Source organism: Acanthochromis polyacanthus, chromosome 1 (genome assembly GCF_021347895.1).
Source record: "Acanthochromis polyacanthus isolate Apoly-LR-REF ecotype Palm Island chromosome 1, KAUST_Apoly_ChrSc, whole genome shotgun sequence".
Taxonomy (NCBI): domain Eukaryota; kingdom Metazoa; phylum Chordata; class Actinopteri; family Pomacentridae; genus Acanthochromis; species Acanthochromis polyacanthus.
In genome coordinates this window covers 22,828,946-22,844,201 of record NC_067113.1, presented here as the reverse complement: position 1 = coordinate 22,844,201, position 15,256 = coordinate 22,828,946, and the positions used below count along the sequence as shown (strand labels likewise).

Here is a 15,256-nt window from a genome sequence, read left to right as displayed (position 1 = left end):
CTTTTTCAATAAATGTTCACCTGACTTGAAAGTATGTTTAACGGTATAGAAAGAAAAGGCATCTCAACAGAAACAAGAAAATGCCATCAATGATACAGATTAAACATTTACAAGAAGAAAAGCTGAAGGCAGTTCATGATTCCAACGAGATTTATTCAAATCTAAAAACATTGACTCTTTCATTAAAACATTTTCCTTTCAACTTTCCTTTTCCAACTCACATGTTCTCTTCATTTACCATCTGACAACATTCACTGACCTTCCAAAACACTTTCCAAGGACACTAACAATGGTTAAATGGTCATTACTGTTCCACTAATGTTTAAGTTTCATATTTGAATGCAACAGGCTACAACTACTTTCAATGAAGTGATTACATGTGGTAGAATGATTACTTTCTAGTCTATAGGAATGACTTGTTTCATTTACTCGGTGCACAGAACAGCAACTCCACGCTCATAGAAGCTATGAGGATCTTCCTTGGTGGCAATGTCAAAGTCGACAGTGAAGATGAGGACAGACCGAGTGAAGTTCAGGTACACTGGTAGAGTCACCTGCAATGAGAAGAAAAAAAAAACCCAAACAGTGATGAGGACAGCAAGGCCAATGCTTTTTTCCCCCCTAAACTGTTGGACAGCACAGAATAAACACAAAAATATAGTTGTTTTGTATGTCCATATGTTGTTTATACCATGTGTCTCTTCTCAGCATTGCTTTGCTTGATCCAGCGGAGCTGAGTGAGGGGCAGCTCGGTGGAGATGGTGGTGGACAGAGACAGCTTGTTGTTGGTACAAGTAGCTCCCTGCAGTTTCAGACCTGGAAGACACAGATGACATGTTTACATTAAGAACCTCTAAAAACTACACTTTACATGTCTCTACTGTAATAAACCTCAAATTTATCTTTGAGAAGCTGGTGAGGCTCATTTGACTTAATGTCATACAATATATGTCTACAGGATATTTAGACCAATCACACCCACAGAAATTGCCATTACCACAGTTCACTTTGTTAGGCAATACATTTTTTTCTGACCTTTGATACCAAAGCTGCAGGCGTCTAGAGAAGCGCCCTGTGCAGTGGTGACATTGACCTCCAGACACAGCTCTTCCAGGGACCAGCTGTTGGCCTGCGCCACGTACTGGCGGGTGGCGGTAATGTAAGCCTCTGGCACAAACAGACTGCCCAAGCACACATGGATGTTCTGGAAAAGGAGAGACAGAGGAGTTGTGGAACAAGGAAAAAAGTAGTCGTACTAAATGCGTTTCAGTTACCATACTACTTCAGACTTGTTTGATTCTGTATGCAAATAATACCTTCAGTTCCTTTGCACCTCCACTAGCAGCTCCCTGGGAGATCTGCTGCAGCTGTTTGATACGCTCACTGAAGTCTGCCACCCACTGGATCACAGTCATGGCGGCTGGGACTGTGTACCGACACCAGCTACGAGGGAGGATTCCTGCAGAAAAAGAGGCATGTGTCTACCATAGATAGCGCAACAGACATTCAAAGTGCAGTCTGCCATCATCTTTATCTGACTTCAAATAAATGTGCTAAATTTGTAAAAGTAAATGAACAAATGTGGGTCAAACCTTTGACAAGGTCACTGATGAGTGTGCGCAGGTAGTTGGTCTGCTTCTTCTTGCCCTCACACACTTGCACCACATCGGACAGATCCTGACGAACCTCCTGAAGCATCTTGCAACCCATCTTCACCTCACGTTCAAAGAAGCGGAACAGTGGGTCCTGGTGTGTTTGGAAAAAGATGACATTACAGCAAACACAGGTGCTGGATAGATGCATCAAATATAGAGGAAAAAGCAAACACATTCATCAACTGAAAAGAAAACCTGTGCTTATATTTCTTTCATTTTAACTGGTTATTTCACTAAATTAAAACAATACAAGTGACCAGCTGTCAGTGAAGTAAGTTCTTAAATTAATAAATAAGGATATTTTGAGCTTGTTTCAAGAAGTCTGCTGGCATGCCACCGTCCTTATTATTCATCAAGTCATTACCTTGATGTTCTCCACCGTGCGTTTGAGTGGATTGACGGTTTGTGGCATCAGTTGCAGCCAGTTACAGGCGGTGGTGTGGAGGGTCCTCATCCAGGCTGGCTGGGCATCGGACGTGGATGAAGTGCGCTCCTTCTTCTCCGTCTCGTAGGCAAGGTCATCCTCATCCTCCAACATCTGCATTTTCAGCATCTTACCCATCATGTCAGTGCCTGCGCAGCCCGGCGGAGTGAGCGAGTGAGCAGGGAGGGAGGTGGAAGAGAGGTGGAAGACAAGGCCATGGTGGGAGGTAGGGGGAGAAGAAATTAATCGTGGAACAAAGAAACAAACAGCTTACCTCAAGGATGTGTTAATAAAGGGTTTGCTTAATCATAAACGGGACTGTGCCAAACAGATAAAACATCAGGGAGGACAAAACACAACAAGGCTGCAGGCAAACTTTCCATTAAATGTAACATTCAGCATAACTGGGAAGTTCTTGATTGACGGGATCTGTAAAAGAAATAAATGCAACCAACACAAGGTGGCAGGTTTGAGGGAGAAACTAAGGGGTGGAAATGAAGATGAAGGGAAGGGGGAGTGTAGAGGGAGGTCTCAGCAGCTGGGACTTTGGAGGTGTTGCAGAGATCAATGAAACAAAACGGAGGAGGAGGATATAAAAGGGGGATCTGCGGGATAAGGACGTGGGTGGCTGCTTTAAAACTTAATCTGAGAGTGGGATGGAGAAAGTATCTTAGCAAAGCGACATGATGGCTGTGAAATACAGCTGCTGGAGGGTGAGGATACACACACCCATCCTTGGGGCAGAGCACCTTCAAGTACGATGGATATGACTACAGCAAGGGAACACTCTATCCCTGTGTTATACAAGGCGACAACTAGGGACTAGTTGTTAAACCAATTGGTAGTAAGGTGAGGAAAACTGATGAGAAGATGAGAGATTAGCAGATTGAACACCCATAATGTTTTTTTTTTTTGCCACCACAGAGTATTCTGCCCAAAGCAGATGCAAAAACGGAAACTCTTGACCTCAAATTGCATCGAGACTCCCTGTTAAAGTAGGAGTTAAGACACTAAAACGGAGAGAGAAATGGTTATTGGTGTACCCTGTAAAAATAACAATATATGGTGTGTAGATGGAACAAGAAACGGGAAAACCTGCAGTCCAGTAACTGCATCAAAACACCAGAGCACAGATAATGAAGATGACTGGCGGCGTCATACCCTGAGTGGTGAGCAAGACCTTCTCAGCATTGCTCGGCAATCCGAGCCAGGATGGAGTCTGAGTGTCAGGAAGCATCTCCACCCAGTGCATGAACTCCTCACGTCTGCAAGTAATGAAAATCAAAAAAAACAAATGTATACATTTAAGATCATCAGAAAACATTCTTATTATATTCACACATTTAGCAGTAAAAGCTGAAACCCAACTGATACTGACCGAATACCGTCGGGCATCTTGATGTCTTTGTGTCCGTCGACCTTGAGAGCCAGTTTGAACTCGCTGTCAAAGCTTCCTTTGGTGAAGATGCGTTCCAGGAAGGTGATGAGCAGCCGCTGGTCAAACTCATTGTCAATGCGGCCACCATAGATGGACTGAGCCATCAGGGTTTTCAGAGCTGCCCAGGGGATCTTGTCTGGTGCGATGTTCTGACGGCCCTGTGAGTGTGTAAAGTTGGTTCGAATTTTTACAGCAAAGTGTCAAAATCTTAATGGTAATTTATATAATATATTTAGTATATCAAAAGGTAACAGCTGTGCAAAATTGGGGGTTGTTGATACATTTTTCTATTAACTCAAATACGGATCATTCTTCTGCTTAGGTTTATAACTTCTGCAATCATCCCCAACCTTAGCAGTGTCGTCCAGCCAGGTGTCGACTGTGTCACAAGCAGAGCGGAGATCAGACTCTCCAAATTCATATTTCTTGGACCAGCCGAGTGGTGCGTAACGCAGACGCTCCTGGATGACCGCATGGAACCAAGCCAGCAGGAAGTAGAGACGAGCACGTTCGTTGGGAGCCTGGAGAAATTAAAAAAAATAATAATTAGAAAGCAAATATGGAGTCAATATTGAGGAACAATTATTAATCTTTTGAAGTGTGTTTGTGGATGCTTTGCTCACCTTGCACATGCGAGCCACAGGGATGCTGCTGAAGGTCCTGAGCATGTTGGCCTTGACACCAGGAGGAGGTTCGAACACAAAGATGCGACCAGCACGAAGCAGATTCACGGGCACCTGAAAAAAACAACAGAAAAGTACTGAGAAAAAGAGGAACTTTTGGCCTATAATTGATAATTAATTCACTGAAGATTTGAGTATTACAATTTTTAGACATTAGATATATTCTTATGAATGATGTGGTGTACCTTGGGGTTGATCTCCATCGTAAGGAAAAGCCTGAAGCTGGCATGAGGTTGCATGGAGTGAAGCTTCTTCTCCAGCTGCATCAACCATGCAGGGGCCAGGTGGACGTTCTCCAACATCACCCACCTGCAGCACCAAACAGTCAGGATTCCAGCACAACGAAGGAAGCAAACTGTGCTTTACAATACACAAAAACATTACTCACCTGCCAGACTTGACAGCAGTGTTTATGTCTCTGTCAGCCTTATTGAAACCTTCAGCGGAGCCTGTAGACAGTGGAAGTACGCAAACATTTAGAATCTCCTCAATAAGCTTGTAAATTAGAGGGGGGAAAAACTGCCAAAAAACTAAGATCTGGTTAATATGACAGTTGAACCAAGAAGTCCATATTTATTTACTCCTCACCAATAGAAATGGAGGTGATTTGTTTGTTCTGCTCAGCAGCCAGATCTCTGACTAGCCCGCTGGCATCATAACCTGGTACAGAACACATCAACACTGGAGTGCTGGGCTTCACCTGCAGACACAAGAAAAAGAATGTGAACAAGCTATTCAACAACAATAATAGGAAGGCTCTACAAGTAAAAATATTTGAAGAGGAATTCTTTTAATACTACCTCACTGTCCACAATGTTAGCCAGGTCAAGAGGTTGCTCGATGATGTTCATGAAGCTCTCTCCCAACACCTTTGCGACGAAAATGTGCGACATCGCCAGCAGACGGTCGGGACGGAAGGCCTGAATAAGCAGCAGCTGGTGGACTGCCTGGCCGATGGTGGCTGAAATGGTAACAGGTCATGAAGACAAAGAATGCACATGCTGTGCTGTACATACCCTGCCTGGCTTCAACGCTCCTGCATGATTTAAAAAAATAAGTTGTAATACTCACTGGACTGCTTCTCCTCTGACCACAAGTAAGGAACAGCCAGCTCTGGAGTGTTGCTCTCAATCCACATGAAGAATTGCTGTAAATAAAAAAAAGTGAGAAAAATCTTTACTGATTTTGTTCATACAAGTCATACTAGTTAAACAGCACTTGTCAGTACCCACCTCATCAGCCTCAACTTTGTCCACCAAGTCTTTGAATGCTGGTAGGCGGTTGAGCCGGACCATGGCTTCACTCTGATCAGTGGTCAGACCCTTCACTTTGGGCAGGGACATTCCTGTCAGTACAATCTCCTTACCACGCAAGAAGTGTTGGAATTCTGCATCGTACGACGGCTCACTGGAGGAATGGAAGAGATTTATGATGATCAAGAATACTAAGAAACCATCTTTTATGTAACATGACTGCTGACATTCCATCTGTGTAATATTACCTGGTCATGCCCTTTAGGCTGATCTTAGCCAGCAGCATTGCAAAGGTAATGTGGTCCTGATGCAGCATACCTCTGGCCACTCTGTTGAATGCCACCTAATTCCACATAAGCCAGACTTAAGCACATGTCTATTGCATTCATACCAAAGAAAACAAGGACTTCATTTTCTAAAGATGTAGTTCAAACCTGGAAGAGGTCCTTGGTGATGAGAGCCAGCCTCTGTGAATGATCGCTAATGCTCTTGAGATTGGGGTTCTCATACAGCACTGTGTGGTATGTGTCCAGGAAAAAGTGAAGAGAGTACTGGTAGAGGAAGTGCATCTGAAAGGAGAAACAAAACAGTTTGTCAATGTTCATGTTTCACGTCTTGTTCCAAACAAAAACATATAGTACTTAAAATTCAGAGTTCTTAGCTTAGTATCCATTTATGTTTGAAGGAAGTAAGAGGAAAAAGAGTTCTGTGAACAAGTGAGAGGTTTACAGACCTGGTTGAGAGCCTCCATGGTGAAGTAGATGCTGCTGCAGGCAGAGGACAGAGACAGGTACTGCTGTGACACTGCCTCCACCTCAGCCATGACGATATCCGTCTCCTCCACCTTCCTGGTCACCTCAGCTGCCTCCTTCTTCAAGTTCTCCAGTGTGGTGATGATGGTGTCGTCATCAAGGATGCGACCCTTGACCTCATTGAGCGCCTGCAGCAGGGATTTTTCCAGCTGACGAAGACGGAGCTGAAACTCACCTGAAAGAGGGATGAGTCGAGTCATTTTAGGGCTTTATCATTTCACTGACCTCTTTTTTCTATCACCTGTACTTTGTCATTATTTTAGGGCAACTGCTTTGTTCTCTCACCCTGCAGTTTGAGGAGGTCAGAACGTTTCTCATCTACATCGGGTCTCTCAGCCTTTAGGACCTCGTTGAGACACTGGCTCTGAAGGCTGCTGCGAGTCACAGTGAAGTTGACAAATGTGACACGAGAGCACAAGTCTGGTGGGAACTCAACCTGCATAAACAAGAGACACCATATGATACAGATTAACTTTTTGTACCATAATTTTCATGCTCTGTACATTTAAAGAGGAGAGTAATTAAGCATTTTGTTACTTGACCAGCACTGGTTAAAATGAGCATAATGTCAAATGATCTTATTTATATATCAATTAATACTGAGAAATAAATAAAATAGAGTCTTCCTACCGTTGGGTCTCGTGTGGAGAGGAAGATGACGAAAGAAGGTGACAGATCGATGTCCTGGTCTCCGAGGGTGATGAGGACACGACCTCCAGTCCTGCGGACCTCTCTGTTCAGCACCGGGTTTAGGATGGGGTCATAGCTTTCTACATCCTTAAGAAAACAAGAAAAATAAGAACCTATGAATACACAAGTTCTCGATGAAAGTTAAGGCAACGTATGTGTTTGACTACTGTTCAAATGCTGGCAGTGTGAAGTAGCCGCTCTTACCTGGACCAGCAGTGGGTTTCCGAAACGCAGTGCACTCTCCAGATTCTTCCTGAAGGCATCATCCAGGAAGCTGGTTCTGGTGATCTTGCGGTCTTTGTACTCATTCATTATGAACTCTGTGGCTTGGCCGGATGGATCAATGATTAGTGGGTACCTAAAATGGCAAATATGCAGAGAAAGAACTATTTAACTTAAGGCTCATAGTAACGCCTCAAACATCAAAATTCTGCATAGGTTAGTGTTCCTTGAGTTAAAGAAAGACACTGACCTGTTGAACCGCTTGAGCATGATGGCGTTTTCAGTACAGAGGTCATCAGCTGGGAGGGAGTTGGCTTGCCAGCGCAGCCTCTCATCTGCATTAGACAGGTACTCAGTTCTGGCAATATCCGTACGGAACTAGGGGAGAAAGTTAGGACAGCAAGAGTTCAGAATAATGTCTTCTGGCAATAGATTAAAAGAAAATTTCAAAATATGTATTTTTTTTGGATATGGTAGGATATGTGTTAACCCTCTAAGATGTGCTTTGAAACACCATTTGAAGATTAGGTAAAACAAAAGTACATTAAATGCTCAGTGTGGTCTGGTACTGATGAAGTACCCAAAAATTTGTTAAAAATCTAAACACACTAAGACTTCTTCATCAATAGATATGTGGTTTGGTGTACTTTTCATATTTGCATCAATGATTACAAAACCTATTGTTTTAAATATGTATTAAAAGATGAACGAGGCCGACACTTGTAGGTATGTTGATCAGATCCTTAAATACCTGGATGTTGGCCTGTTGCAGGTGATGAGACCATGTAGTGAACAAGTTCTGTCTCATCTGCTGTTCAAAGTAGCCAGCATAAGTGATGAATGCTGCAGAGAGAAGACAGTCTCCTGCAATGGTGGACATCTGGTTCTTGAATGTCTCACTGGTCTTCTCCCAACGTTCTCTTTCAGCTGACAAACTCTTTAGCAGGGCTGTGCTGCGATTGACCTGAGAGGAGACAATAAAACACATTGAAAATGTTAAGACCAGCCCTGAGAACGCTAATATGAATGAAACCAGAAAGAGGTTTGATGACTAACCTTAGCCTCGACTGCAGCCAGATCAGCCTTGATGGCCTGGGCCTCTGAGATAAGGACAGCGTACTCCTCCTTGTAGCGAGCAATGCTAGCCTCCAGGTCTCTGATCATCTGCTCCACTTCTTCAGCCTTTGTCTTGTTGTCCTTGGCATCATCCTCCAGCTTCTGCAGTTCATTACGCAGAGGCTCCACGCGCTTCAGCATGTCAGCATAGTTAAGCTAGAGGAGTGACAACAAGGTTTGTATTAGATGAACACCCTTTTTACCAAATTGTTATCCTTATTTCAATGTTTAGGTTTCTGTACCTGAGCAATCGCCCATTTCACCATAGGTCCACAGGCCAGAGATGCCCTGTTGACTTGGTCATAGTTGTAGCTTGGGTTGGAGAGGTAGTTCTTCTTCATCTTCTCACGGATGGAGTCGCTGGATATAGTGGAAATAGTCCGATAAGTTGAAATACAGCAGTAATATTTACAGTCAAATACTTCAATGTGAATGTGGCGGAATGATTTGAAATCAGTGGGAATGAAACAGGATTTTGTGGGATACCAACATGATTGTGTAAATTTTGTTTGGAGTTGGGAAGGGGTAAAATTACTACCAACTAGACTGTAATATATCATGACAACGGCCACAAACAACTATAGTAGTCATGACCACAGCTCATTTTGTGATTCCAAATCAACTTGGTTAAAAAAAATTCAAATTAGGCACAAATCACAGGTGCCATTCTTTCTGATTGCATGATATCATTTTTGCTTTCATTAGATGAAGACAAAACAGACATTCTGACACTGGTACCTCATTTCCTCAGAGGAAAAGTTGACTATGCTGGTGATGAAATTATCTCTGATAATAACTTGTCTGATTTTTTTCCAGTCATTGGTCTCCTCGCCAAGCATAAGGCAGATAGACTCCAGGGCCAGTTTGACGGCAGCTGGGGGATTGGTCATAGTCCGTAATTCTACTAGATGCTGCCGCTTAATAGAACTCACCGCTAGTTAAGCAGTAGGAGGAATGTGTTTTAAATGAAGACACAGTAAGAGGAGGGGAGAGGAGAGGTTTAGGGGAAGAAATGGGGGAAGACCAAAGAGAAAGAGAGAGACAAAGAGTTCTTTAGTGAACAAATGCAAAACAAATTCTCTCTTATTTCACCTGATCTCCTCAGCAGAGAAGTTAACAATAGTAGGGATGAAGTTTTCCCTCATGATGATGGACCGAATCTGCTTCCAGTCAGTGGTGCTCTCTCCCAGGAGCAAGCAAATGGACTCCAGAGCCAGCTTCACAGCTGCGGGTGGATTGGCCATGGAACGCACCTCCACCAGGTGCTGCTTCTTAATGGACTTAACAGCTATCAACATTAGGTGAACAAGGATGAAGATTATGACAAGGAAATGGGCAGTGATGAGGGGAGGGTGTAAGCAGAAATCAGATTGTTAACTTGAAGCCCTGTGTATAATAACAAAAGTCTGTAAAGTGCAACTGCAACATATACAAACACTTCTGTACTGGTTTTATGACAACAAATGAACACCGTACCATTCTGAGCCTCAATCACAGCTGGCTCCACCTGGTCCAAGTCCTGTTGGACTCTCAGCTGCTTGTCCTTGATCACCTCCTGCTGCTTGTACACAGCCTCCTGGATCTCCTGGCTCATCACCTGCAATCAGGGTGGTGACAGTATAGGACTATAATCTAATGTACTAATAAACCCAAACGGCCTGTGTAATGCAGGCTAAAGGGATCATGGCTATCAAAATGACAGCAAAGTCATTTCCTGTTTTTAATAGTGTAAAATTCCTTCCTGTGTACCTTTTTCTTCTCAGCCTCCTGTTGGTCTTTGACCATCTTTTTCAACTTGTCATTGGCAGCAGCATTCTTTGCCTCCAGCTCCTGGCTCTTGATTCTCAGGTCACGACGAAGTTCCTCCACCTTGATAAATAGTCATAAATGCTATCTGTTTTGATACCTTGTATGAAAACGACATTAATGGAAGAACCAAGAATATTAGATGTTGTAAGGAAATGGAAGATTACTTTACCTGATCGACAGTCTCCTTGATCTTGCGGAGACCAACATTGAGGTGCATCTGCTGCTCCTCCAGCTCACTGCGCTTCTCATTGAACAAGTTGGCATACTGGTTGATGAAGTCGAGGTAGTGGCGAGGAGTAATGGCCATAGTGTGACCACCACGCTTGGCCAGGCGGTTATTAGCCTGTAAAGATTGTACACCAAGCATTGTTTAAGGTATGTGATTTTCCCCGGGGAGGGATCGATGAAGTTCATCTCATCCCATTAACAAATGTTAAATGCATTCACTGTTTTAAACAAAGCTTGCAAATGTGCAATTTCTGTTAAAGAAAACTATACAATTAACACAATGACAAATTTGAAGACATCCATACCTGGTGAAGTGTCTGATGTACAAACACACAGCCATTGACAATAGCCTCGCGGTGAGATGGAGGCTGAGGCAGTTTGTCATAGACGATGGGCATGTAGTCTGGCACCTTGTAGTTGGGCTTCTCCAGATCCATCTTGCTGGTGAACTCCTTACCCACCTGATAAAGGGCCTCTGTGGACCAGTCTCCAAACCAGTTCAACACGCATCTGACACACAAGACAGTTTTCAGTAAACACAGAAACTCTCATCTTTCAATGCAGTTTCATATTTCTCTAATACAATACGTTCATTCACTATGACTTTGGTACCTGTTGAAGAGGGCAGGAGATGTGGCAGCCCTATCCTTCAGGCCTTCTGATGAGGGGTTCATGGTGAAAACCACATGGAGGTTTCTGATAACCTGGCTGGTGAACCATTTGTAAAGCTCCTCGTGAGTGTCGAGCATCAGGCCCTCTTTCTGGGCTCCCTCCTTACATTGAGTCATCAGAGTGGCATACTCATCTCCCTCAAACAACCCAGGAACCTATAGAGACCAGGGTAACATTAATATAACAAGAACAAAAAGATTGTACACACACAAAAACATTTGTTACCTCAAAAACTGAAAGCTTTTTCCTTTATTTCAGAAACTTTAGGACACCAAAAAGGTGCAACTGGTACCACACAATAAGCTTTGATGGCTGCAAGTTACCTCTCCGTTGGCCAGCAGTGTGTTCATTCTCTCAAGGAAACCAGAATCCAGCACATTGGATTCATCCATGATGAAGGCGATCTTCTCGTTCTTGCAACCTGAGCGACGCAGCACTGTACGTAGATCTTCATCAAAGTCCTCTCCAGTGTATTTCCTGTGTACCTGAAAGAACACAGAGTCACAAAATTCAATACACAAACACACAAATGTATTAATTTAAGTCCAAATCCTGCTTAACATTTACTGCACCCACCTTGATCTGATAGACACTAAGTCCGTTCATCCAGGCTACAAAGCGAGACAGGGTAGTCTTTCCTGCTCCACTTACTCCAATTAGCAGGAGATGGCCCTGAGGCTGACGGAAGATTCTAAAGAAAGACATGAACTTTAGAAATTTATGCAAGAACAAGTATTTCAAATTTAAAATTCTAAGCATCAAAGAGCAGCACAGAGAACAAAAAAAATAACTCAGAAGGTGTTACGAACCGGTCAATTCTGAGGACGTGATCCAACACTTCGTTAAAGAGCACCAGAGGAACGTCCAGCTCCTCCTCATAGAAGACCTTCAGACGGGCCTTCACATAGTCCCTCAGTTCCTCCTGTTCCACTGGGATATAGTCCTGTATGAACAAAATTCAAGAAACTCAGTCAAAATGGAAATGACTTGAAGTAAATTCTCATTATTTAAATATTACAGAAACAGAAATCACAGTATGGTAAGCAGATCTCTAATTTACCTTGGAGAGCCAGTTGCTGTAGAGGATAGGCCTGTTCAGAGCCTTCTCTTTATCGATGTTGGGGAAGTGCTTGAGAGCGACCATGTCAATGTTTTCATCAGTCCACCTTCTCTCCTCATCACCAACCAGCCTGGACAACCAACCACATGATCATTCTTAAAACGTCATCTAATAAAAGAATTACTCCACTTAGCTGACACTGTGACTAATTAACCTCAGTCTAACAGAAACTAGTACTCACCTATCTTGGAAGAGACGGAGCGCCTCATGGGCCCAGATGCGGATGAGTCCCTCGACTGGAAGTGTCTCAAGAGGTCGCAGGGCCTCAAAGATGCCCCTCACCCAGCGGGTCATCTCCCTGGGGGAGTAGATGTAGTGAGGTTGTGTGTCCTGGGTGAACCGCTCCTAGAGAGGAAAAAAGTTGGAAATTAGTTACACAATCACATTAGTAACAAAGACAATCAAAGAAATCAATGAAATGTGTATTTTATATTGATATTTCATCATCTCTTTTACCTGAGACATGGTGTAGAACTCAACCATAGCAGCTGTAAGAGGTTCAGCATAAGTTCGTAGAGATGGGATAAGGCGCAGCATGGCACGATTGAAGGTGCCATAAATCTGGGTGAGAGAGGCTGGACCAGGATAGTCCACATACACCACAGGAACGTGACGCAGGAACCTGGAAAGAGCACAAAAGTTAGTTAGTTAGTTAGTTAGTTAATAGTTTATTTCAGACAATGACTTTCAGACAACATAATTTCAATGCAGGTATCATTTACACAACAGTAACTGGATAGGTAGTACATGTGCTCACATAGCCCATATAGAGTGCCTGAAAGGGAATGGGAAGAAGCGAACTTATTCAATCCCACCCCCTTTTACATAAATTATAAACATAATATCAATGTCGCTTCCTGTTCATTTCTGTAACATAAAAAACTCAAAAAAACAAGAATACAAGTACAGATAAATATTAGGTAAGTGTGTGACAGAAGTATTAGAATATTTTTTGTTACCATAGGCAACTTATACATTGCAACAACTATAACATACCAGCAATGGTAAGAAATGTAATACCAACAATGGTAAAGAAGAACTGTCCCAGTAAGGGTGATGGACAAAATACCAACAATGGTAATGAACAATATACCAACAAAGGTAAGGAAACAAGTACACAATAACACAAGTACAACAAAATACTGATATCAATTTAAGAACCACTTTCTTTATACTGTGACCAGACCATGTTTTTATATAATAATTTGAATCTGTGAATATTATGGCATTGCTTGTGCTGGGTTTTCAAATTGTTCCAAAGTTGCACTCCACATACAGACACACAAAAACGTTTACGATTATTTTTGGCACGAGGCTGTTTAAATTTTCCATAACCTCTCAAATTATGAGCATTAACTCTTTGAATAAACAATTGTTGTAAGTTAGATGGCAACGATTTATTAAATGCTTTATAGACAACTAAAGTCATTATTGGGATTTGTCATGTACCATGTTTTGCTTTTCCATTTAAAATATTCCATTTGCTTTGTGTTAAACATGGTGTTAGTGGAAATGTTACAGCTATAACCAGGTGTAAAATCTGAGTGCTGTACCTGTGTGTGAGTGGCTTTCTGCCAGGGTCAGTGGGAGGATTACAGGCTCCAACAAACTGGATCCTCTCCAGTTTCACCCAAGTCTGGTCTGAGGTGCGGTAGAAACCTCCATGTTCCACCATCTGCAAGGATTTCAAACAGCCATGATTTTACTTTGCGAACATTAAAATATAAAACAGTCGTGTTCAAGGTTGCGTCTGTTTGCCAACAGTGTACCATACCTGTCTGAGGAAAGAGATGACTCTCTGAGTGCCGTACTTGTCCATGTCTGGCAGATTGATTTCATCACAGAACAACACCAGCCATTTGCCCAGCTGCACAGGGGCGAGGACCACACCATTAGGAGTACGGCGGTACTCACAGTAGTGGTCAAACGTTTTCAGCAGCAGTTCTGGGGTGGTGGCACTGGAGAAGTTCAGACCAACAACCTAGCAGAAAGCAGTAGAAGAAATGTTCAATTAAATAATGTCTTCTTGATATTTAATTAGTTTATTCATTTTCATACATAGAGCAGTACATAAAATATTACAGATGCTTGGCACAAAAAAATTCATGCATAAGGATAACAAACCAGTTTCAAAGTCAGTTTGCAGCTGATGGGTTGAAGTTTTAAGGACTGATTTATCAGTGTTAAAATTCCTTCAGTCTAGTCTCTCACCTCCATATCAGGCAAAGCTCTGAGGGCACTGAACAAGGTCATAGTCTTTCCAGAGCCAGGGGGTCCGCACAGTACCAGTGGTTTGTGCTCTGCCAGCCATGTGTAAAGCAAAGCCTCATGACGAACAGTGTCCAGGGTCGGAACCACAACATCTGGAGATGCCACCTTGTGGGTTTCAACTTCAATCTGTGGCACCTTGCCCTGCCAGGACTGCCATTCACCAGAGATGCACACCTAAACACGAATAAGACAATATAATAGTTATTCTGACAACACAAGAGTGAAGCAGTTTTGGTTTTCTTTCAGAGACAGCAGATAAAGAGAATCACAACTGCATCATTTAATAAAAAGAGGTTGTACCTCATAGTCAATGATGGGGACATTGGGAGCAGAAGGGAGGGGAACGGTGGTAATGCGGCGGATGTATTCTCCAAGTTCGGCTCTCATCTTCAACCGTCCATCACCAGAGAAAGACCAGAGCACAGCGTAGATCAAATACCTCTGTAGAAAAATACAACAATTCAGTTTTAAGAAAAAATGCATCTATTTTTGCAGTGATTAAGTTGCTGTAGCCAAAAACAATCATGTATGTGTTTTAATTGTATAAAGAGTGGAGGGTAGAACATTACCTGCATGTATCTCTCTAGCTGATCGATGGGCATGGGGAAGTCAGGGTGGTTATTGTTGTAGAGAGCCACATTACGGCAGGCCTGGTGCAGCATTGAACACAGTGAACCCAAACAGCGCAGGCGGGTAAAGTCCATGATGTGCTCCATCTTTGAGGCGTGCTCCAAGGCCTTGATGACGAGGCCTGTGGAGGTGAAATATGGCTGCAGGATCGCTGCAACATCTCTCTGGATCTAGATTAAAGCACACAGTCGAACATGAGTAAAGAATAAATATGTAACTATTCTTGTGCATTT

The 15,256-nt window shown here is 42.8% G+C and overlaps 1 protein-coding gene across 1 annotated transcript in view; it reads right to left on the bottom strand.

The window, feature by feature from the left end:
* Window positions 1-132: 132 nt before the first annotated feature.
* dync1h1 (dynein, cytoplasmic 1, heavy chain 1) overlaps window positions 133-15,256 on the bottom strand; it is a 28,018-nt gene continuing 12,894 nt past the window's right edge. Inside the window, exons 35-77 of the mRNA XM_022198972.2 lie at window positions 14,963-15,193; window positions 14,694-14,834; window positions 14,334-14,567; window positions 13,897-14,103; window positions 13,676-13,797; window positions 12,579-12,744; window positions 12,304-12,467; window positions 12,063-12,192; window positions 11,812-11,945; window positions 11,579-11,693; window positions 11,326-11,487; window positions 10,943-11,157; window positions 10,636-10,840; window positions 10,272-10,445; window positions 10,043-10,162; window positions 9,770-9,890; window positions 9,386-9,581; window positions 8,536-8,653; window positions 8,234-8,449; window positions 7,929-8,141; window positions 7,428-7,555; window positions 7,160-7,313; window positions 6,896-7,042; window positions 6,551-6,701; window positions 6,187-6,440; window positions 5,888-6,022; window positions 5,702-5,796; window positions 5,433-5,607; window positions 5,272-5,347; window positions 5,001-5,161; window positions 4,789-4,900; window positions 4,589-4,649; window positions 4,386-4,509; window positions 4,141-4,254; window positions 3,868-4,038; window positions 3,458-3,675; window positions 3,241-3,344; window positions 2,020-2,228; window positions 1,593-1,746; window positions 1,317-1,459; window positions 1,036-1,204; window positions 692-816; window positions 133-554 (exon numbers count right to left, since the gene is read on the bottom strand). Coding sequence (XP_022054664.1) covers window positions 426-554; window positions 692-816; window positions 1,036-1,204; window positions 1,317-1,459; window positions 1,593-1,746; window positions 2,020-2,228; window positions 3,241-3,344; window positions 3,458-3,675; window positions 3,868-4,038; window positions 4,141-4,254; window positions 4,386-4,509; window positions 4,589-4,649; window positions 4,789-4,900; window positions 5,001-5,161; window positions 5,272-5,347; window positions 5,433-5,607; window positions 5,702-5,796; window positions 5,888-6,022; window positions 6,187-6,440; window positions 6,551-6,701; window positions 6,896-7,042; window positions 7,160-7,313; window positions 7,428-7,555; window positions 7,929-8,141; window positions 8,234-8,449; window positions 8,536-8,653; window positions 9,386-9,581; window positions 9,770-9,890; window positions 10,043-10,162; window positions 10,272-10,445; window positions 10,636-10,840; window positions 10,943-11,157; window positions 11,326-11,487; window positions 11,579-11,693; window positions 11,812-11,945; window positions 12,063-12,192; window positions 12,304-12,467; window positions 12,579-12,744; window positions 13,676-13,797; window positions 13,897-14,103; window positions 14,334-14,567; window positions 14,694-14,834; window positions 14,963-15,193 — 6,693 coding nt within the window. The 3' untranslated portion in view covers window positions 133-425. The remainder of the gene's footprint in view (window positions 555-691; window positions 817-1,035; window positions 1,205-1,316; window positions 1,460-1,592; window positions 1,747-2,019; window positions 2,229-3,240; window positions 3,345-3,457; window positions 3,676-3,867; window positions 4,039-4,140; window positions 4,255-4,385; window positions 4,510-4,588; window positions 4,650-4,788; window positions 4,901-5,000; window positions 5,162-5,271; window positions 5,348-5,432; window positions 5,608-5,701; window positions 5,797-5,887; window positions 6,023-6,186; window positions 6,441-6,550; window positions 6,702-6,895; window positions 7,043-7,159; window positions 7,314-7,427; window positions 7,556-7,928; window positions 8,142-8,233; window positions 8,450-8,535; window positions 8,654-9,385; window positions 9,582-9,769; window positions 9,891-10,042; window positions 10,163-10,271; window positions 10,446-10,635; window positions 10,841-10,942; window positions 11,158-11,325; window positions 11,488-11,578; window positions 11,694-11,811; window positions 11,946-12,062; window positions 12,193-12,303; window positions 12,468-12,578; window positions 12,745-13,675; window positions 13,798-13,896; window positions 14,104-14,333; window positions 14,568-14,693; window positions 14,835-14,962; window positions 15,194-15,256) is intronic.